This window comes from Haliotis rubra, unplaced genomic scaffold (assembly GCF_003918875.1).
Source record: "Haliotis rubra isolate DU_JTF1 unplaced genomic scaffold, ASM391887v1 Scf1839, whole genome shotgun sequence".
NCBI classification, from domain to species: Eukaryota; Metazoa; Mollusca; class Gastropoda; order Lepetellida; family Haliotidae; genus Haliotis; species Haliotis rubra.
In genome coordinates this window covers 18082-43044 of record NW_025765824.1, presented here as the reverse complement: position 1 = coordinate 43044, position 24963 = coordinate 18082, and the positions used below count along the sequence as shown (strand labels likewise).

At 41.1% G+C, this 24963-nt stretch overlaps 1 protein-coding gene across 1 annotated transcript; it reads right to left on the bottom strand.

The window, feature by feature from the left end:
- Positions 1–36: 36 nt before the first annotated feature.
- Positions 37–24721, bottom strand: LOC124273764 (monocarboxylate transporter 14-like). Its single transcript, XM_046709071.1, has 7 exons — positions 24592–24721; positions 7866–8083; positions 5453–5596; positions 3619–4548; positions 2774–2824; positions 1056–1180; positions 37–171 (listed from the first exon to the last, which is right to left on the bottom strand). The coding sequence occupies exons 2-6, from the start codon at positions 8056–8058 to the stop codon at positions 1062–1064; spliced, it is 1437 nt and encodes a 478-aa protein (XP_046565027.1). The 5' UTR covers positions 8059–8083; positions 24592–24721; the 3' UTR covers positions 37–171; positions 1056–1061.
- Positions 24722–24963: the final 242 nt, after the last annotated feature.

Sequence of the window (24963 nt, the reverse complement as noted above, 5' to 3'; positions counted from 1 at the left end):
TAACCACAAATCTTTCATATGTAATAGTTAAAAGAGTACAAAAAAGCAAAGTTTATTTGTTCTTTAAACAATGATTTGAAGCTGTCCGCCCGGGGAAGTTTTGCTTAGTGCTCCGACAGTGAATGCTACTTGCTTGACAACGATACAAGAATCTGTATCGAAACGTCGCATCTACCAAATAAAGAAGTTGTTTATCCATAAAGTTTGTCTGTATAAAACGTCACGACAGGGTTGTCATATTTCCTCCACCAACTGACGGAGCCAAACCACACATTTAGATGTCTCACACTCACAAACATACAACACGTGGCCCGTTAATATTCACAGCCCAACTCCAGAAATAAATATATAATATGTCGTATGGATAACTGCATACTAATCACAAACATCCAGGAGTGACGTAGCACATGGCGTTTGGTTTGTAGCATGTAATATCATCATGGACGTATTAGGTGAGGTGAGGTGAGGTGAATTGGGTTTAACGTCGTGCTTGAGAATATTTCGCTCATATGACGACGTCCATGCGTGTGTATGTGTATGTGCGGCTGCTTGTACTAGCCCAGACTGAAGCTGGTTTTATAATGCTAGCCCACTGAGATACCGTGCCGCAGTGAAGCATGGATACCCCACTCAGACACATTATACTGACTCCGAGCCGACCAGTCCTTGTTGTACCCATTAATGCCGAGCGCCAGGCAGGGACCAACAAGTACCATATTTTAACGTCTTTTGGTATGACGCGGTCGGGGATCGAACCCGCGACCTCCGCTCTAACCACTACACCACGGAGGCGGTCTGGACGTATTAGGTTTGCAAAGATACCCGTGAAGATCGGGTAAGAAATGACCCATGCTTGTCGTAAGGGGCTACTAACAGGATCGGGTGGTCAGGCTCGCTGACTTGGTTGACACATGTCATCGTATCCCAGCGAAGATCAATGCTCATGTTGTTGATCTTTGTCCAGACTCGACTATTTACAGACCGCCACCATTTAGCTGAAATATTCCTGTGTGCGGCGTAAAACAACAAGCAGACAAACGTTCTACAATTTTTACCCGGAATCAACTGTTTCCACGTCCACAGCGTATTCTCTCTGGATATATTATATGGTACTCGTTCTTAGACTTGATCAGTTGTGGCACCACGAAACCCACCACTACAGACAGGAACATTAAACCACCTACAACAGTGGAGCATTTAGAAATAGTTCTCAGGACTTTATTTTATAATATGATAAGGTAGAAACGACCGAAATGATACATATCACTGATATTAGAGAGGTTTGGGGGTTACCATGAATAGCACTCTCCTACCCAGAGTTCCATGCGGCAAGCCAGCATAGTATCTCTGCCACAGGCCAGAAAAATGTGACGATTCGTCACATCTTGCACCGTCCATTCAATATAATTTACATATTTCTCAACTCTTTTATTTTTGACGAGTCTACACAACTAATTAAACATCCCTGATAGAATGGTTTAGTTTCATTGAGAAAATATCCTAAAACATGTAACACTATTTCGATTTGCGTAGCGATCCTTTGTTTACATAAGTTGTATGGCTCCACGTGCTGTCATCGAAGCTGATGGACAGCAAACGATGCAGCCAGTTTGATATCTAAATATGTACTGTCATAGACCTTACTGTCTCAGTTGTGGAAGAATATATATGTAACAATGTAAAACATTATGAAGAGAGCGCCGAAAAGCTTTCGTGAGTCAAGTCTCTTCTTATAATGAATATGCGCGTTTGATTACAAACAAGAGAAAAGTCCGGTCACGTGGTATGCAAATTAGCCTGTGGCAGTGATGTTATGTTAGTCATCGCTGTGCCGGAGTGTGCATGAATAGAGCTCGCTGTTTCCGGCACGCCCAAGGGACGCGACTCTGCACAGCGGATTTAGGTGTTGACATACCCCTGGGACACATTACGAAACACATCTGAAGCATGGTTGCGTAATGATGCGAGTAAAGGCATTAGGTCATTTGTCCGTATCACGAAAGGTATGACAGGTTCAGCTTACCTTGCACTTGAACATCGATACTTCTGTCAAGGGGCGGTGGGGTAGCCTAGTGGTTAAAGTGTGCGCTCGCTCCCTCCCTCCTTCCCTCCCTCCCTCCCTCACTCACCGAAACCCACATACTCACTCACTCACTCACTCACCCACCTACTAACTATACTCATGCCAATAATGGTTGTCACCCCCTTCAATTCTTTTTAATTGGAGGGGTGTGGGGTGGAAGTGTGAGGTGTGTCTGGGGTTGGGGTGGGAGGGGGTGACAACCATTATTGGCATGAGTATATTTATGCTAGGTATGCTTACACTATTCGCAAAACCCCTTTTCATCAATAATTTTCAGTGATCCATTCATATATGTATATTCTGCCTTACGCACCCAATAATGGAAACTGGTTATTCCCAGGCTTTGACATTCTACATTTTTCAATGAGTTAGTGAGTGAGTGAGTGAGTGAGTTCAGTTTTACGCCGCTTTTAGCAATATTCCAGCAATATCACGATAGGGGACACCAGAAATGGGTTTCACACATTGTACCCATGTGCGGAATCGAACCCGGGCCTTCAGCTTCAGCTTTAACTACTCGGCTACCACCACCGACCAACATTTATTTCAGTGATTACGTTACATTGTTCCCTGACCCATGCTTTTCATTCAGGAAAGCGTCTCTCTGACGTTTACACATTTTTCATTTCCAGATTTACTCATATACCAAAGATGGCAGTACACACTACATCTGTGTCGGCTCTGTCTCACCTGCAAGGTACATACTGTAGTCATATGATCCTGTTAAATCCACAAACCATCCTGAAAATGAAAAAAAGTTTGTATAACTGCAGTTTGCTCAAGACAAATTTCAAATCACAAACTTACTTCTGAAGTATTATGTTGTTTGGTTGTTGTCTTAAGTTGGTTGGTTGGTTTGTTGTTTAACGTGAGTAATCGAGTCTGGATCAGACAATCCAATGATCAACATCATGAACATCGTTCTAAACAAATGGGATACGATGACATGTGTCAACCCAGTCAGCGAGCCTGACCACCCGATCCCGTTAGTTGCCTCTTACGACAAGCATAGTTGTGGAGATAAATTCTAACCCGGACCTTCACGGGTTATTGTTTTAAGCCACATTTAGCTATGCCAGCTATATTATGCTATCAATTATGGACTGTGAACGACACAATCCAAAAGACTCACACCGTGAGCATTGATATACGTACATGGGAGACTTGGAAGTCACAAGCAAAATGAGAGACTAGTAAGTCAAAATCAAAAGAATTTTCAAAATATTTACATTGTGTTCATATTACATATTGTGTTAAAGAACTTAATAGCCCCCCCAAAAAACAAACAAACCCAACAACAAACAAAAAAAAAAAAAAACAAACAAAAAAACCAAAACCAACACAAAACAAAAACGAACAGACAGACAAAAAATACAACAAAAAACAAAAAAACAAAAAACGTTCTTTAGTATATCAGTTTTTACGTCTAATATATATGTTTCCTTGTTTGAAAGAAATATCGGTGAAAGTTTTAACCGACAGGACATTTGCAAATATCTGAAGCGAATTTTGTGAACATTCTCTCTCATACTCACCTGCTAGCGGTGGCGCCACAAGCAAGCCAAGCCCAGCACAAATCAAAGTCACCCCGAACGCTGTCGCCAGCCTTGTCACACCGACACATTCTATTGTCAGGATAGGGGTAAGAGCATACGATCCGCCCAGGTACGTTCCGATGAGAATAACAGCTATCAGCTGAGTAACATATGTTTTGGCAAAGAGAGGCATTAAACAAAATATTGTACCGGAAGTCAACAGAACTCCGTTGTAAATGATCCACACGTTCTTCTCGCTGGCGTGTGAAAACGCCCCCAGCAGGATTCGCGACACCATGTTGGCTGGGCCGTTCACTGAGAGAACATAGGCGACCTTTTGAGGAACTGTTCCATAGTACTCACAGAAGGCTGCTAAATGAATGTTAAAGATACCACAAGATGCATTCACCAGAATCTGATTCACACAAAGCACAACGAAAGCCAAGTTCTTGAAAATATCCAACTGACTTTCAGTTGTCCCACCACTCTGAGTAACGGTTCCTATTTGAGGAGGTTCACTGTCCCCTCTGAGAATTTTACTTTCTTGCCCACTGTTCTCATTGAACGTAACCCTTGGGTGATTACCATCATCGCTTGCATTTGCTTTGATCAAACTGCAGGAATTGACATCCTCTGAAAGGCCTTCACGTCCCTCTTTGCAAAACTTTGAGAGATTTCGTCCTCTTTTTCTTTCGTGTATCGGAAACATAAGGGCTCCAAACAGGGTTATATGAAAACAGATTCCCGCCAAAATGACCAGGCACTCTCGCCATGCATAGTTGTCCAGTAGGTATCGGAACAGTAGAGGCGCGACCAGGAATCCGGTGCCGGCGGCTGAGAGGGCCACGCTCGTCACAAAAATCCGTCTTTTTTCAAAGTAGTAGCTGACAATGACGACACAGGGTGTGTAAGTTAATCCTAATCCGAGTCCTGTGTGGAAACAGACAAGTATGAATGGTGGACACAAATCATAAATATAATACTAGTAATAATCTTTGACAGCCGCAACACATTTATCTGTGTCGGTGTGTGGTCATGTGCATATAGCTAGCCCAGGTCACAAATCAGGTGAATTTAAGCAACGTTGGGCGCGGACAGGCCTTGGATGCGTGACCGTGTTCAGCCGCTTAAATCCTGAGAGTTTCTTGGACTTCTGTCCTGCCACAACGAAGCACACGTGACACATGTGGTCTCACCGCAAGTAAATTGCCTCTGTTCACCCAGCAGTAAATGGGTACCCGGTGGGATAAGTCATATGACTGTTAATCTTTATCGCCACACAGGCAGCTTGGGTTATCCGATGAAATAATGGGTCAGCGCTTTGATCATGCACAGGTGCGTGGAAATAGGCGCTTTATAAATAGCCATTATTTATTATTTTTAATAACGGAAGTGAGAACAATCCAGAGGATTCCGGGTAGGAACATAGGCCTCAACGAAATGGGTCGGGTGTACACGCTGACGTGGCTGTCCGTGTCCCATCGAACCCCAATTTCGTTGATTGATGTTCTTAATGTCAATCACAAAATTATCTGGTATTTACAGATCAACGTTATATGGCTCGGTTATGGCTAAGTTGCCTCGTTGAATAACAAACAAGTAACAGTATTCGACGATGTCAAGTATGGTTCTTTCTCACGTGATACATAAATAGATACTTATCAGTGTTTAGAAAGTAGCTGTTAATGAAGTGAAATGATAAACAGGCATACCATCATTCAGTCGACAAAGACAAGCTTCGATTGATGACAGTCAAATCTTTAAGCCGTGCCCTGAACGGACCCTTAACTATTTAGGTACTTCACCCAGTGCCATGTCCCGGAGTAAAACCTACCGGCAATAATTCCGAAGAATACAAAAAATACAGAGAGAGATGTTGCAAAACTACTTCCGGCCAGACCTCCCGCGAGGAGCAGACCGCCGAGCATCACGGAAGTCCGACAGTCGAAGTAGGAAGTGATGAGACTCGCCAGTGGACCTGCAAGTAAACGTGGTCTTCAGACGATGCTATGGAAGATTGTACAGCTTCATATTAAGGACGACATTCTCAAACACAAAGTTGAGCCATAACAGTAAACTTACATCTGTATTACCAGTGTACTATTGGTACCACAACGTTACAAGACAATGGATTCATATGTTCTCAGCTCTGTAGCCCTTTGACGAGTAGAGTGAGATGTGAAAGACATGTTGCTGAGATATCCAGTATGAATTCGTGACACCTGGTGTTCCTGTTCAGAGCGTTTCCTTTGTGTTTCCTGCTGGTAGTGATGGAAATAAAATTCAAAAACAGTATGCATTGGCCAACCAAACGCGTGGTTGTCATTGCTCTCATTTGCTCCATTCCAAATGCACCATTTTCTATCTCATTTAAGCCTGTTAAGGTTCGAATGATTGGCTATTTCCTATATACAAACACGATATGTCAGTGTAAACTTTCTTTTGCCCTTCAGTATTGTTGAACCATGGCTGCTTGTTCTTATTACGTTATACAAGCGCATAATCTTGATTCAGTACACAAAGAAGGACTACCTTGCGAATGACCAATCCAGTGACCTTCACCTCAAACGTCGCCACCAGAAACTCGAACGTCATGATGATTAAATTTTACCCTTTTAGAGTGAACGCACGTCGAGGTATCGTGGACATAATACTTACACCTATAGTGAATGACCTTGATAGTGAATAAGACCTTCAACCTAAGTGAAAAGTATTTGAAGAACATTTCTGACGGTAACGCAACTTAACGTAACATAAAACAATTTAACGTAACCTTACCTAACGTAACAACAAGAAATAGCACAAATTACACGTCACCGACAACTGAGCTAATATTGTCATCATATATGAGTATTCAAATATCCAACTCAGTTGCGTGGTTCAAGATATCAGTCACTGGTTTGTCTGGCCCAGGCTCGATTATTTTCAGGGCCAAAGCTTGAATATTGCTGACCAAACGAAATATCACTAGCTGTGAAGATCGTGATGAGCCAAAACGTAACAGAGACTTCTCTCAGTGATAAGCACATTACACGGTCATTGTCCCTTTAATGTCATGTTGATAAGGTGCCGGTTGTTAAAGTGAAAATGAAACCGGCTGACAAATATATTATTATATGTCTTCTTAACAAGACCATGTTGAACAGTAAGTGAGTGAGTGTAGTTTTACGCTGCTTTCAGCAATATTCTAGCAATATCACGGCGAGGGGCACCAGAAATGAGCTTCACACATTGTACCTATGTAAGGAATGTTGAACAGAGATGTCTGTTGTTGGTAAAAGCAGGGTATGACAATCCCCAAAATTTCAGATTAGATGTAAATCTTGCCAGCCCTGACCAAAACTTACCTGCCCACACACAAAAAATATACTAATATATATGTCTAAATTTTAACCCGACCGTCGGGCAGGTGAGTTTGAAATCTGGCAGTACGTGTTGAAAATAACCCGTCCCGAGCGGTCGGGCAGGCAGGTATTTCGAACGCTGGTAAAAGGTGACTTTGAGTGATATATTAAGAAATCGTTATAGAAACAGAAGGTGCCGCACCGCGCAGGGTGCTGTTGTACAAAACAGCCTTAACGCTAAGACTACCTGAAGTCTATGTAAAGGTATGGGAGTTACGGTCACCTTAGAGCTAAGACTACCTGAAGTCTGTGTTAAGGTATGGGAGTTACGGTCACCTTAGCGCTAAGACTACCTGAAGTCTGTGTTAAGGTATGGGAGTTACGGTCACCTTACCGCTAAGACTACCTGAAGTCTATGTTAAGGTATGGGAGTTACGGTCACCTTAGCGCTAAGACTACCTGAAGTCTGTGTTAAGGTATGGGAGTTACGGTCACCTTAGCGCTAAGACTACCTGAAGTCTATGTTAATGTATGGGAGTTACGGTCACCTTAGAGCTAAGACTACCTGAAGTCTATGTTAAGGTATGGGAGTTACGGTCACCTTAGCGCTAAGACTACCTGAAGTCTGTGTTAAGGTATGGGAGTTACAGTCACCTTAAGGTATGTTAATGTATGGGAGTTACGGTCACCTTAGCGCTAAGACTACCTGAAGTCTATGTTAAGGTATGGGAGTTACGGTCACCTTAGCGCTAAGACTACCTGAAGTCTGTGTTAAGGTATGGGAGTTACGGTCACCTTAGCGCTAAGACTACCTGAAGTCTATGTTAAGGTATGGGAGTTACGGTCACCTTAGCGCTAAGATCTCTTCATACAACAGCACCCTGAACACAAAATTTACTTTACCTGCTAAAAACATGAGCGAGGCATACACTGACGTGACCCAGGCTGTGAGGCCCACACTCTGCTTGAAGTGCTCCAACAGAACCACCTGGAACATCCCACCCATGTAACACACTCCTGACAGCAGGAACCCGTTCATATAGGACGCCACCAGAACCACCCACGCCCAGCCTCCGTCTACGTCCTTCTTCGTCATGGCGGTGTCTGCCGAGATGTCACCTCTGAAATGAAACAAGCTCATTTCACCAGTGCCAACCTGCGTGATATGTGAACCAATACAGATTATGAATGCATGAAAAATGAATGAACGAGGAGATAAATTCTTCTAAAATTGTGAAACTTCACAAATATGTACAGCGCATGGAGTGTTATCCCTCCCTTCAGCCCAGGGGGCGGGGGTAGCCTAGTGGTTAAAGCGTTCGCTGACGCCGAAGACCCGGGTTCGACTTCCCACATGGGTACAATGTGTGAAGCCCATTTCTGGTGTCCCCCGTCGTGATATTGCTGGAAAATTGCTAAAAGCGGCGTAAAATTAAACTGACTCACTCACTCTACAGCCCATATAGCTGGAATACTGCTGAGTGCGACGTTAAACAACGAACCAACCCTCCCTCTCGTTACATAACACGAGTCCTGCCTATCGCAGCGAGTCTGTCTGTGTCAGAGGTTTCACATTTACAGGATATCATGTGAAACAAACCGTATGTCGTGAGAGATTGGAAACAGTCTGTGAGTTGAGAAAAATCATGGTCACGTCTGTAGTATATCGGCTTTATCGTGACAGAAAGCAGATTAAAAAATAATAGCACGTGCACATGTTCTATTTGAGGTGTGAGTGAGTGAGTATGGTTTTACGCCGTTTTTAGCAATATTCCAGCAATATCACGGCGGGGGACACCACAAATGGGCTTCACATATTGAGCCCATGTAGGGAATAGAACCCGGGTCTTCGGCGTGACGAGCGAACGCTTTAACCACTAGGCTACCCCACCGCCCCTCTTTTTTAGAAACCATTCTTAAAAATTAATCGAAGTAGTTTTCTGAAATGCGTCGCTAACGGGAATATTCCTACGCTTTAGACTATGACAGCCAGGGCCTCCTTTCACAAAGCACTAAGGTGATCGTAAGTTACTAAGGAAACCTTAGTGCAATGTTAAACAAAGGGAGTTAAAGTTAGCCTTAGTAAAGGTAACTTCAAAAAGGAGGGAATTGACGTTTAATGTTAGTGATTAGGTGAGCATAGTTTTACGCCGCTTTTATCAATATTCCCGCAATATCATGGCGGGGAACACCAGAAATGGGCTTTACGCATTGTACCCATGTGGGGAATCGAACCCGAGTCTTAATCACTTGACGAACCCATCGTCCCCTGGTCTACTCTTAGGTCATAGTGAAGAGCAAACATGTTGAATCGAAAATCTCTTGTGTGTGTTTGTCCTGAAAAGCCACACTCAACATTATTCAGGCTACATGATAGTGTTCTGTCAGTATTCCACTATTACTTTGTTGCTTAACGCCGCGCTCTGCAATGTTTCAGCTATATCACTGTGGTGGGTAAACAATCGAATCAGAAGGACCGCCTCCGTGGTGTAGTGGTTAGAGCGTCCGCCCGGAGAGCGGAAGGTCGCGGGTTCGATCCCCGACTGCGTCATACCAAAAGACGTTAAAATATGGTACTTGTTGGTCCCTGCCTGGCGCTCGGCATTAATGGGTACAACAAGGACTGGTCGGCTCGGAGTCAGTATAATGTGTCTGAGTGGGGTATTCATGCTTCACTGCGGCATGGTATCTTAGTGGGCAAGCATTATAAAACCAGCTTCAGTCTGGGCTAGTACAAGCAGCCACACATACACATACACACGCATGCACGTCGTCAAATGAGCGAAATATTCTCAAGCACGACATAAAACCCAATTTCACCTCACCTCGAATCAGAAAGACACAATCCAAACATTTGGATAAGAAATTAATGTATCATCCCGGTTATCATTGTAATCAAACAGTTCTTGTGTGTTCATATTAACGGTACTGAAACAAGATGATCACAGCATTTCCCACTATGTGAAATACTGGGTTCACAGATGTTGTAGCCTTTGACATGAAGGTTCATATGACCTCATTAAGCTTCTGCCGATCAGGTCTGGTTAGGCAAGAGGACACGTTTCCATTAGGTCACCAGCTTAATCACTTCCCTTCAACCCCTTGCCAGTTCTTTAGTCAAATCTGACTTTGCGTTTGCTTACATGTTGAATTATAACTCTTTTTTCGGTTTATTTGGATTCTTTTCATAACCCAGGACATTAAACTTTTCGGTTATTCAATTTCTTCATTCGTATCTGCACAAGTACTCAAAGTGAAATGAGTTATTCTTCTTTTAAAAGTATTTTGCGTATTGTAAGGAAATACGCAGCGTATCTGGCGTTCTGGAGACGTATCAATGCATTATCCCCTTGCACAAAACACCTCCTCTCCTTTCCCTGGTTCCATAACCCAATGGAAAATTGAGGAAAGTCATGCCAAATGAGAGATCACAGATAACGTTTTTTGAACTGAAGACACACATATCACAGTAAAGCATAATGTTAGCTTTTTCTCCATTCCTTAAAATACAAAACGACAAAGTAACAAGTACAACCAATAAATACATCAAGAATACTGTGGAAATGTTCGTAATCGACACTTTGTCTTCTAAACTTATCTTCTATATTTACATGGCGAAATGGGCCGCCTCCGTGGTGTAGTGGTTAGAGCGTCCGCCCGGAGAGCGGAAGGTCGCGGGTTCGATCCCCGACTGCGTCATACCAAAAGATGTTAAAATATGGTACTTGTTGGTCCCTACCTGGCGCTCGGCATTAATGGGTACAACAAGGACTGGTCGGTTCGGAGTCAGTATAATGTGTCTGAGTGGGGTATCCATGCTTCACTGCGGCATGGTATCCCAGTGGGCTAGCACTATAAAACCAGCTTAAGTCTGGGCTAGTACAAGCAGCCACACATACACATACACACGCATGCACGTCGTCAGAGCGAAATATTCTCAAGCACGACGTTAAACCCAATTTCACCTCACCTCACCTCACCTCACATGGCGAAATGTGTGAGATATTGATATTGACAGACAGTAGTACCGTTGAACTATGCACGCAATGACAAATATAACAATAGTTATGTCCTCACCATCCATCAGTCTCGGCATAAACATTTTTATGAAAACTGTGGAATATAGTTAATAGCGTCATTTCTCGTCTTCAGAATCAATGAGAGACACGTATTGTTCAAATATATCTACTGCTGTAACAATCGTTATATCCGATGATAAGATGCTTATAATTGACATTGTAATATTTTCAGGTCACTAAAGAGGTAGGAAAATGAAAAAATGTCTCGGCTTCAACAACTGAAGACAGAATGTTTCCATTTTACATTTATGCAGTTGCCTGTGAAGCATGACCATGTGTACAATATCAATTATAAGCATCTTCTATTTAGCAAGTGATTTTAGTTTTACGCCGCTTTTAGCAATATTCCAGCAATATCACGGCGGGGGACACCAGAAATGGGCTTCGCACGTTGTACCCATGTGTGGAATGGAACCCGGGTCTTCCGCGTGACGAGCGAACGCCCCCTCTACTGTTAGGTCTTTGTTGACATATGGATGAGCGATCGTGCTGTTTTCTCTTTTCCTTTGGTTTATTAACTTGCAATTGCGTGAACATTTTAGATAATCAGTGGGATCAATAAATACAAGAGTACACAACCCAGTATAATTACGATGCTCACAACGTCTAGAACATGACTCATGTCAACAGTCCTACTAGTAATGGATTCCTTGAACGTTGTAGGCTCGTGACTTGGGTCATTGATCAATGGCGGTAAACACCACGAACACTCGGCTTTCTGCGGGACATATTCCACTGTTTGTAGATATAAATCGACATGGCAAATGGATATCCCAGTCTTGACTGTCCTCCGAAAGAGATTCCTGTTGGCGTAAAGGGACAAATATACTCATGGAAACAAATAAGGGAACACGTGAAAGTACAAGTGTTCCTTTATTCTTTTCCAGGTTTCTTCACAAGGTATGTATTGCACTGTGAATGAAATTCTGGACATAAATAAAGGAACACTTCTACTTCCATGTGTTCCCTATTTCATTTCTATGAGTATATGTGTGAAGTCACCGTTTGTTTGTTGTTGAACACCCCACTCAGCAATATTCCAGGTATATGGTGGCGGTCTGTAAATAATAGGGTGTGGACCGGTCATTCCAGTGATCACAGCATGATCATCGGTCTACGTGATTAGGATACGCTGACATGTGTCAACCAAGTCAGCGAGTCTGATCTCCCGATCCCTTCAGTCACTCACAAGCATGGGTTGGTGAGTACCAAATAACCGGGATCTTCACGGGTCAGTTGATCACTGAAGATCAACGATAACACCAGGTGTTCCAAAAAGGCTGAGCATGTCCTGTCATGAAAATTTGTTAGGCCAAACAGTGGTGCAAATGAACGCAACCAAAACAAACAATTAGAGAAGGAGTCATGGCACATCACGGTTTTTGCAACATTCATTTTCCTGTTTGTTTCAGTCAGTAGCCGTACGTTACATCACCACATCGCCGTTTGAAGTAGATGCTGTGAAGTAGATGCCTGCTTTCACAATGAACACACCACACAAGGATCTACTAAACAAAGACTGGCGTTTAACGATCAATGTATTGCTAACCAGTCCGTTAAAGTAAGTGAGTTGGGTTGTTCATATGTTTAGCAATATTCCAGCAATATCTCGGAGGGGGACATCATAAATGGCTTCACATTGAGGACCGATTTGGGGAATTGAACTTCGGCGTGATGAGCGACCGCTTTAACCTAGAGACTACCCTACCGCTACAGAGAAGCAGTAAGATAAGATGAACACACCTTGTATGCAAACCAAAAATGGGATCAAAGATTATCGTGACTTACCTTCCGCACGAATCGAATCTGCTCTGGACTACAGGGCGACGAAGGACGAATATGCTTTTCAGCGTAACAGCTGGACTATTTTCATATTCATGTCAGTCATGTAACACGCCCCTTCAGCTTATATTAGCAGTATATCACATCGTTGCTTTTGTATCGCGTTATTTCTGTGGAAACTATGTTGATGTTCATAACATTTTGTTTTGACAATACACTTGTCAGGAATGTACCCCTGTAATGTAAGCATGGCATGGAAGCTACTGTACTAACGAGCTTCTGCAGTTCATTATGTTTCTGAGTAATTGGTTTATTCAATAAAGGGGTCATAGGCCCATTATACAGTTACATGAGTCATATCATGAAAGTGGAAATCTGGAGCGCCATAGCACTGTACACTGTGCATCAATAAACATACACTTAATGGGTTGTAAAAGTTTTGTTAAGGTAATTGTTACGTTGTTTGAATGCAAGGAACTTCGCTAAACGATTTAAAATACCTAAATCGTGTGATGTGCAAAGTAATACAAGTTTATCATAAGAAGGATGAGTAGAATAGAGCTCAGGCAAAATTGTATGTCTGAGATTATAGCAAAAAGGACATTCCAAACATATGTGATATTCTGTCTCAATTACAGGTATAACACAAAATGGACATAATCTAGAATTTCTTGTCAGACCAGATTTTCTTCCAGACTCTATCATTAACTGATGACCTGAACAGCGAAATATACTCAGAGCCTTACGATAAGCTGGTACATCCAGAGAAGTTAAATACACCTCTCTCTCAAAAGAAAGTTTAATGTCACAATATAAATTCAGTTTATGATAGGAATGAATACGTGTAAACCAAGTTTGTGTATCGATATCAATACATCTATTTCTGAAGGTTTCTATAAAAAGACGAAAGATCTAAGTCTAGTTGGTTTTACCATACATATCCAAAACCATACTTGTCTATTAGCTGTTTTGCTGTTTTTCTTGTAACGCCCAACAAGGTATTCCAATTTCTGCTAGTCTATGTTGATAAAGATAAGCATTTGATAAGATTATATTGTCATTCTGTTGAATCAACCGTACCCAAAAACTGATAATTCTTACAAATTGATTTACTTTCACTGAATAACGACCTTATTCACCACGAGCTAAAATATTTGGAACTCCTCTTGGAAGATGCAATATTTCCTTTAAGAATTTATCATGTACATTAAGAATATCTTGAGAAGGATGGAAACCCCAAATTTCTGTAGCATACATCAATATAGGTAATATCTTAACATCGAAAAGTTTTAATAGCACATCTAATGGCAAATTAGTAAACATATGGATTCCACTTTTAAAGAAAACAAAGTTTTCAAAGCTTGCTGCGACAAAATCTTTTGGGTTACAAACCAGCTTCCAGATGATGACAAATGAATACCAAGATATTTATAAGTGGGTACAATGTCAAGAGGGGCGGTGGGGTAGCCTAATGGTTAAAGCGTTGGCTTGTCACGCCGAAGACCCGGGTTCGAATCCCCACATGGGCACAATGTGTGCAGCCCATTTCTGGTGTCCCCCGCCGCGATGTTGCTGGTATATTGCTAAACTGAAACGTTCATATTTGCGAAGTCGCCCGGCCTTACTGAAAACAATTATCTTACTTTTGTCAGTGTTTATTTTAAGTTTCCATCTATTACAATATAAAAGCAGTTTATCTAGACGTTTCTGTAACCCGTTTCTGGAACAGCAGATTCTAATCTATCATAGTATGGAACAATCCGGAGGTCATTCTAACACGTCACCATTCTTATTCTGGAAACCCTTTTGTTCAGAAACTCTAAGCGCTGCGGGCAGTTTCTGACAAAGGATTTCACCTTTGGTGATTTTAACACCCGGTGTTACCGTTGATCATTGATGTGTATACATATCTTCAAGAAAGAAGGAGAAAATATTCAGAGTAACAAAGCACCGCGTGGTCACTGGAATAGTGTGTGAGTGAGTTTAGTTTTACGCCGGACTCATCAATATTCCAGCTATATGGCGGCAGTCTGTAAATAATCGAATCTGGACCAGTCAATCCAGTGATCAAAAGCATGAGCATCAATCAACCTAGTTGGGATACGATGACATGTGTCAACCAAGTCAGCGAGCAGGAACCCCCGATCCCGTTAGTCGCCTCTTACGACAAGCATGGATTGCTGAAAACCAATTCTAACCCGGATCAGCACGGGTCCGGTACCTAAACAACCCGTTTGGGGTCTCTCATAGTTATCGGACAACTTCATTGTCAGGTTCCGTTTCCCTCATGAGAGAAATATGATATCACCAAGCACACTTTTCTGAACTGTTTTAAAACCACGAAGGGATACAAACCTGCCATCTTTGCGTTTGACGTCCATCATGGTGCCAGCTGCGCTATACAGATTGTTGTCACAAATGTCAATGTTTGTAGAGACCATTGTCATTGTTTATCGTCCGTTTGGCTCAAAATCGGACCGATGAATTGCAATCTAACTCGGAAACTACTAAACATATAATACTCAATGAAACACTGATCATAATCAAAACATCATACCAACTCTGTGATGTTTTGTCCTAAATTTTTGTCCGAATTTATGTCCTAAAAATAAAAAAGTTGTTTAACAAACTATTATCATTAAAATTTGCCCTCAGTTCTCTATTTGTTACGAGGGAGGGGTGCAACGAGAGGAACAGCCAGGTGTGCGAGAAAGGATGGAGACAGCACAGCACAGGTATAGTTTGGCATGAAATGCATGTGGACCCGTTTTTTTGTAAATATCTCTTCATCCAATGACCAAATCGATCTCAAACTGTGCAAGTGGATGTTTTGTCAGACAACCTAATCACATTGTAAATCACCGATTTTATGCATTTGTATTAAAGAATCTGTCTATGTAACTGTCAACAAAATAAACAGCAGAACGCAGAAGGCTTGCAGATGGAGGGAGCCTTTGACCTGTAACAGCGGCAGTGTTTGGTCATAAAGGTCAACGATCGTCAATGTAGGTCAGCTATGCTGATGACCCTGATGTCAAAAGAATCTAACTTTGGATGCCTACCTTTTTGTACAAGGTTTTGTTTATTGGTTGTTGGTTTATTTTTCATAATTGTTAGCACGATGTTCTTTTTCATGCCAAGAGCAAAAGTTGTACGTTTCATGTAATCCGACACCTTATAAATCGGTTTGCTACGTTTGCTCTCTTTTTTATAAAAAATTAAACACATTGCTAATTAAACGTTTAGCATCATCTGAATAAGCTTTCATGATGACAGCAAGAAGTAGTCAATGTTAATGATTCAAACGGTCTATCACTGTGCAGTGCACAGGTAACTATCATGAACTGCACGTGCATTTACCTTTATGACCCAACACTGCCGCTGTTACATGTCAATGGCTCCCTCCAACTGCAAGCCGTCTGCGTTCTGCTGTTTATTTTGTTGACAGTTACATAGACAGATTCTTTAATACAAATGCATAAAATCGGTGATTTACAATGTGATTAGGGTGTCTGACAAAACATCCACTTGCACAGTTTGAGATCGATTTGGTCATTGGATGAAGAGATATTTACAAAAGACCGGGTCCACATGCATTTCATGCCAAACTATAAATGATTCAATAACTTTGTCGGCACTTGTGCATGTGCTCCGCGTACACCTGGCTGTTCCTCCCTTTGCAGTCCTCCCTCGTAACAAATAGTGAACTGTGTCAACATTTTAATGATAGTTTGTTAAACATTTTTGTTATTTTGATGAGTCTCGTCTGTAGTTAAAACATTAAAAGACCAATAATTCATTTTACAAAGAAGTGGTGCCGCACAACTGGACCTAAAACATTAAAAGACCAATTCGTTCTACATTGTTTTAGACAATAGAGCATGCAAAATTAGACGAAACCATGAAACGCATCATATTACAAAATGGAGCAGCTCAGCTGTGGCCATTAAAAGTATTTGGTACAGCTCAAACTGAGATATATTCTTAAAACACCAACTCATTGTCGCACACCTAAACTTGAGTTGAACCAGAAAAGACCAACTCATTGTCGCACACCTAAACTTGAGTTAAACCTTAAAAGACCAACTCATTGTCGCACACCTAAACTTGAGTTAAACCAGGAAAGACCAACTCATTGTCGCACACCTAAACTTGAGTTAAACCAGAAAAGACCAACTCATTGTCGCACACCTAAACTTGAGTTAAACCTTAAAAGACCAACCCATTGTCGCACACCTAAACTTGAGTTAAACCAGGAAAGACCAACTCATTGTCGCACACCTAAACTTGAGTTAAACCAGAAAAGACCAACTCATTGTCGCACACCTAAACTTGAGTTAAACCTTAAAAAGACCAACCCATTGTCGCACACCTAAACTTGAGTTAAACCAGGAAAGACCAACTCATTGTCGCACACCTAAACTTGAGTTAAACCAGAAAAGACCAACTCATTGTCGCACACCTAAACTTGAGTTAAACCTTAAAAGACCAACCCATTGTCGCACACCTAAACTTGAGTTAAACCAGGAAAGACCAACTCATTGTCGCACACCTAAACTTGAGTTGAACCAGAAAAGACCAACTCATTGTCGCACACCTAAACTTGAGTTAAACCAGAAAAGACCAACTCATTGTTGCACACCTAAACTTGAGTTAAACCAGAAAAGACCAACTCATTGTTGCACACCTAAACTGGAGTTAAACCAGAAAAGACCAACTCATTGTCGCACACCTAAACTTGAGTTAAACCAGAAAAGACCAACTCATTGTTGCACTGCTAACTCTCAACCTGTTGCTCATTCTTGCACTTCTAAACTTCAGTTAAACCTTAAAACACCAACTCATTGTCGCACATCTAAACTTGAGTTAAACCAGAAAAGACCAACTCATTGTTGCACACCTAAACTGGAGTTAAACCAGAAAAGACCAACTCATTGTCGCACACCTAAACTTGAGTTAAACCAGAAAAGACCAACTCATTGTTGCACTGCTAAACTTGAGCTCAACCTTAAAAGGACAACTCATTCTCGCACTTCTAAACTTCAGTTAAACCTTAAAACACCAACTCATTGTCGCACACCTAAACTTGAGTTAAACCAGGAAAGACCAACTCATTGTCGCACACCTAAACTTGAGCTAAACCTTAAAAGGCCAACTCATTATACTGGAAGTTGCGCTGGTCAGCTGGCGCGAAACCATTAAACGACAAACACATTATGCTAGTAAGTGGCATTAGTCGACATTAGTCGACTGGAGGTAAACATTAAAACACAAAGGGTGTCACAGCTGGAACAACTAGAGCTGAAACATATGAAGTATAACTCATGTAGAAAAAAATGCGTATCGACTAAAAGTAAAACATTTAATAGACAGTGGTGCGTATCAACTGAAGGAATACCTTAAATGCCTACATAGTTTAAGCAGTATTTGGGTCAGATGAGTTCGTTGCACCAGAAAGTGGCGCGGCTTAGCATGTAAAAACAAACTGTTTATAAAGACATGTGATGCAGCTTAGATGGACGTGAATCGGTAAAAGATCCAACACGTTCTATACTGAGTCAAAAAAGAAACTTCACATTCTTTCTTCAGGGCACTATAAAAGAACAAGAGATGGTAAGATGGTTAAATTGTTATTATTTCATTGCTGAGATCTGTGTGATGTACTCGATACACTGACAGTGCCATAATCAGTTCCATTAGGCTACACCGCCTTTCCAAAACATGGGTATACAGAATGTCAAGTCACAAGAATAAAAATGCGAAATTTCTCAGTTCAATATCGTGTATGGCCGCCCTGCGCATTCACCACTGCCAAACACCATCTCCTCATCGACTGCCTGATGCTTGTGAACACGTGGTTGGGGATTCTGCGCCATTGCTCTTGCAAGGCAGCGCCAAGTTCCTGCAAATTCTGAGGTTGGTTCCTAAGACCACGAAGCCTTCTCCCAAGTGCATCCCAAACGTGCTCTATTGGATTAAGGTCAGGGGACCTCGATGGTCAGTCCAAGACGTTGATTCCAGCGTTCGTTTTGAAGGAAATGTCGTGTCAACATCGCAGTATGCGGCCGAGCATTATCATGCTGGAACTGTAGACCTGGGCCATGAGCCGCCATGAAAGGAACGAGTTCAGGGGTGAGCACCTGGTGACGGTAAGCAGCAGCTGTGAGGTTTCCACGGATGACCAGAAGTCAGGAGCGGTTGTTCCCACAGAAAGCACCCCACACCATGCAACTTCCGCCCCCGAATATGTCGACTTCCTTTACACAACATTGGGCATACCGTTCACGACGTCGTCTCCAGACTCTATGCCTGCCGTCCGCGAATCTGAGGGTAAACCTGGATTCATCGCTAAAGACGACTCGATTCCAGTCTCTCTGGGTCCATCGGAGGTGACGTTGGGCCCACAGCAGACGTTGACGTTGATGAAACGGCGTCTATATTGGCCCACGATATGGACGTCGAGAATGGAGATTGGCAGCCCGCAACCGATTTCGAATGGTCTGTGAGGACAGTCGACCTCTAAACATCTCAGCCCTGTTTCGTGTAGCCGGCAGAAATCTGTCACGTAGGTGACGTAGGACGATTTGACGGTCTTCTGCTCGTGACGTCACACGTGGACGACCCGACCTCGGGCGATCAGAAGTGGTGCCAGTTTGTTGTAGACGACCTCGCAAGTCATACACAGTACGACGGCTGCATACCATTGCTCTTGCGACGTCAATAACTGATCTTCCCGCTTGCAACATGCCAACGGCACGTTCACGTTGCACATTTGACAATCGTGGCATTTCAAGTACCGTTAGAACTGTGGTTTAAAAGTGTTTTTTTCAATTCTTGAGGCCAATGCAAACACGTGCATATGGAGAAAACTTCGATGCGAAGATCACGTGATCGACTGCACGTGCAAAACCTGATTTGGCACTAACGTCATTTGCACGACGAATGGATGGGTTTGAGTTGGTTTTGCTAACGTTTTTCTAGAGTCGACAGATAGGGATCCCATTTCGGATACATAGATGTATCATAAGGGAACATTATTCATTATTTTTCAAATTACATTTTGTGAAGATTGTAGCGCTAAGATGATCGTAACTCCCATACTTTAACATGGACTTACGACAGTCGTAGCGCTACGATCGCTTTGAGTAACGGGACAAGGGCAAGGCTCACCTTGAGCTGAACATTTGAAGAAAAAAACACTTAGTCAAAGGAAGTGGCGCAACTCAGCCGGAGCTACAACATTAAAAGACCTGCTATATATATTACCTGAAACATTAAATGAAAATCTGATATACAGATATTACGCGGTTCAACTGGAGCTGAAATATTGAAGGGCAAATTCCTTATGGGAGGAGGTGGTGAGGTGAAATTGGGTTTAACGTCGTGCTTGAGAATATTTCGCTCATATGACGACGTGCATGCGTGTGTATGTGTATGTACGGCTGCTTGTACTAGCCCAGACTTAAGCTGGTTTCTTTAACCCCCCTGGATGCCACAGGGACATATATGTCCTTCCCTTTCAACCCTCAATTTCAAGTCCAATAAAAATCAAAATATCCCACGCACACAAATACACTTCACAGTTTCGAATTCTGCGGGACATTTCCTGTTTCTTGATACCATCCAATATTATTTTAGACAAAGCTCAAGTGCTGAAAATGACCTTTCCAAATAGGCTTCATCGAAAATGTCGCCATTTTTGCCACAGTACGAAATCGCGATTCACAGCGTTATTTGCTGTATGTTTTGAAATGTGAAAATCGGATAATTACTGGGAGTATTGAATTTCAAAAATAACATACTCATGATCACTGATATCAGTTTTACATGAAATCGCTAATTATAATTCTGAAACGTTGCCGATGAATGTAGAATCGGTTGGGATGTTTTCGAAAATGCACTTACACGAACGCCATAGAGCGCTTTCCGCCATATTGGATAGTGTTTACAAAATCACGTTTTGCGAAGGCCGGTGTTGAGACGCCTATTACATCACGTATATTTCATATTCAGCTTCGAAAAATGCATCACTGAATTCCCCATACATTTTAGAAACAAATTGCAACTGGTCTTCGTCACCAATACCAACTGTCCACATAAAATGAGACGAAACATATTGGGTGTGAAAACGATCGCTGTGCTCGAAAGACTGCGCTGGTTCGAAATGTAAACAAAGACAAATTCCGATTTTACACTGCGTAGCATTTTCTGAAATTTTTCAACATTCATCCGTCTATTCATTGCTTGCAATGGCTCAATACCTTTGGAATATGCATGGAAAGAGTATCGTAGTAAGAAATAGGAAATTATAAATAGATACAATGCAATGATTTGATAATTCATAAGAAATTGTCAAAGTTTCCGTGCAGCGTGACGCCATGACTGACGCAAAATCACGCAGAACGACAACTGTAATTATCAGCATTTCTGGCTTCTTCTCTTACTTACGGTGAAAACGATAAATACATATAACAATACACAGATAGTCAGAATCATTCTGATTACTTACATGTCACATTTATGTACAAACGATCCCTGAATCAATTGAAGGATCCTCGCAAAATCCTGTGTATCCTTGACAGCAAAGCCGCCATTTTGTAAGAAATAGGTCAACGATGGTGATGTCATACGTCAACATTGTTGTACATATTAGGCAATTTCTTTGAGGTGAAGGTCGGTTGAACAAGGGTAAACACAATCGCCCAATCCTTCCGATTACACTGTCAGTATTATGATGTATATTTTGCGGATAGTTCAGATACTTTTTTTATGAAACTGACCTCAGTATCTACATTTAGCCTTGTCCAATATCATATCATACGTGCATATAGGATTTACGGTGTTTTATTCTTTGAAAGTTTTTGATTGTTTGAATCATATTTACATAAGAAATTGACACATTTAGTGCAGTAGACCATATTCTAAACCTTTACACAAGTGTTAGAAGATCAAACGTAGCCATAACTGCAATTACTTTAGTTCCTATGATGTACAATATTCAATGCATTTGAACTAATATTGCAATGAGCAGGTTAATGAACGGCGATTTGATTAAACCTTATATGTAAAACTGATAATATTTAATGAAAATGATTTATGTATGTTATGAAATGTATATGCACACACATTTAAAGGAATTGTCTTGTTCATTACACTTTTTTTGTGTCGTTTTATAGAGAAAACAATGATGTATATTGATTGGCCAGGTGCGCGTTTGTCGGAAACGTTTTATGATTCACTATCATTGTTTTCGATAATATAATCAATTCATATTCGATTTAAAAATATTGTGATGACAGGATATCAAACTCTAACTATATTTATACGAAAATTGTTTAAAAATATATATACCATGTCATGCCTTCATTAATTTGGACAAATCTTACATCCATATTCTAATATTTAGTACGTACTAGTTCCATATATAAAAAGCTATCTTTTTGCATCTTCCATTGCATACTTATGAAGAGAAATAGCTACATAGTCATAAATAAAGAAAATTCTTATCCTAAACAAAATATTCGGGTGTTGTGAAATGTTATTTTTCATTTTCGTTAAATTGATGCCAAACAGGTGCGCGTGTTGCTCATGATAAGATACACAATATATCAGTCAAACTGTCTAATTGTTGATATATTCAGGACACTATTTAAATGGAAAAACCAGTCATTTTATGTTTTGTTTAAAGAGTGTTAATTCTGACAAAGAAGCCGAGTCCTTTCACACAGTAAATGGAAATTAGGTGCGATATATACTAATCAGCATACCAATGTCGTCCTTTTCCGACGTCGCAAAATGCATAAAACAAGCAATGACGTCAACTAAAATGTTGTATTATTTTCAGCAATTTCATTACATTTCAAGATATGGCTAGTATTCTGGTAATAACGATGCACAATTAGTCAAAATACATCTACACAAACAGGAGAATATGGGAATCTAAGAACTAACTTATATATCGGATAGGGCCATTCAAATCGCTATTACGTGCTTTCACATGTAGTTCGTTGTCATCTTTTCTTATAAACTGTGAAACTACCAAAGCGTATCCGCTCACATTGGGGAACTTTGAATTGGAATAGTTTGGTTCACCGTGAACAAAAAATAACGAAAATATAGCGTCCGTATCCACAACAAATTCTCTCCAAGTGATCTGAGTTACATTGACCAAGTGTTAAGCATAACGGAGTTATGCCCCCTTATCCTTATACGTGTATGGCCTCTCTGTCGTTGTCTGACGTCATAGAAGAAAATCCATTTTTTGACATTTATTGCGAGTCATTTTTAATGTTGAGCGTATAATGTTATGCATAAGCACATAAATCCAATTCACATACACTTATGTCGTTCAGATATCAGGCTGTATTTTCTTCGCTCACTCTTTCCGGAAAGATGCCAAAATAAAAAAATCGTAGCACAGTGCTTTTATCGGTGCGCGATAAAAGGCGGAGAAATTTCCTGTTTTTTAACGCATAACAAATATTTGGACAACATTTAGCAAGGTCTATTTCTCAAACCGCAGAGGTTGTTGCACTTATATTTATACCAACGGATAGGAAATTTAATATTCTACATTTCTGTGTAATTTTATAGCCGTACGTAGATCCAGCACCACGCGAGCGCAATTCTCGCACAACGTTCACTTTTCAAAGCATATGAAAATGTGCGCCTGAAAAAAAACTCGGCAGCCAGGGGGTTAATAAATAATGGAATAATTCATTCATTTCATTGAAATTTTTCATGGTTTACAAAGTTAGTGACGCCGAAAAAACATTTACTGGAGCAACCATTGTTTCAAAGTCTATGTCCCACCCTACAGACAGGCGGTAGGGTAGCCTAGTGGTTAAGGCGTTCGCTCATCGCACCGAAGACATCGCGAACGTTGCCGTGTCGCTGTTTAATTGTGAGTCGAACTGAGACATTATACCCGTCGAAAAACGTAAACGCAATGTTTCCACCAGTGATGTTAGCCGAATGAAGCAACTGCAAACCAAGAAACGGGGTTCTACGGAGTAGTTTACTGTATGAGGCTGTACGAGGCGATGACAACTGGCATGCAACGTAACGTCGGTTACCAAGGCAGTGACGTCATTACAGTGACGTCATGCAAATATTGTACTACAGTACAAAACTCTTCCGCAACCTCTTTATGAAACCGGTTTCGGTTTGAAACCAAAATATTAACACAACTACGTTATTTTGCCAATTTAATGCATGTAAGACGTGGGTAATAAATAAAACACCACACTCGGTCTCATTACATACGAATTATACGAAATTCGTGACCTTCCTATGTTGTAGTATTCTCTATAGATACCCGGTAGTCATTCTAAATCTTTTGAAATGTATTTTTTGTAGCAGCGAAATAAACTTTGACTCTCACAACTAAAAGTCAAAGCTTAGATTATTCCTAACTGTGACTTTTGACATTGCTCCTGACGTCGTCGGTGATTCGAACCAATTACACAAACAATATATTATATTTGACAAAATGATATACATTATTTTTTTATCAAGAGTGAACCGTTATTGCAAGTATGTGTTGAAGCACTTTCTACTCACCTAGGTTTTTTTAACGTTCGTTCCAATCAAAACAATATTTTAGGGCTGGAAGTCACGTTGAAAATATTTTCTTCGTGGATTGTCTTCAAATGAAACCAAAATTGAAAACACAACTTTCAGAGTAGCGCTGAAGTAATCGAAACACGAGAAAAGGGAGTCTAAGCACATTGAATCAGCAATATAAGTGAATTGTTAAACGGCTTTACCATATTAATTTGTCATGCACCGCCTCATTTTAAACATTTCTGCACGTCTGCTTCCACCAAAGAGTCTGAATAACGCGCATGAAAAGTTCGTGCAACGGAAGTGTGTCCCGACTGGCTAAACTCGTAACCATGACAGCACGTGATTATTCTGGCGAACACCTGAGTGAAATATACAACGCTTTTGGCCTGATTGACACGTGTTTATGTAAACAATCTTAACCGATGGAGGTGCGGTGTTTGGGAAGTCGAAATCGAGTAAAGTAAACACAACACGAACTGCCGTGAACTGCAACGGTGAATCAACGTGTAATCAAAGTTGCAATAAATATGTGTCAAATATAATTACATGTCTGCGTGCGTGCGTACGTCCGT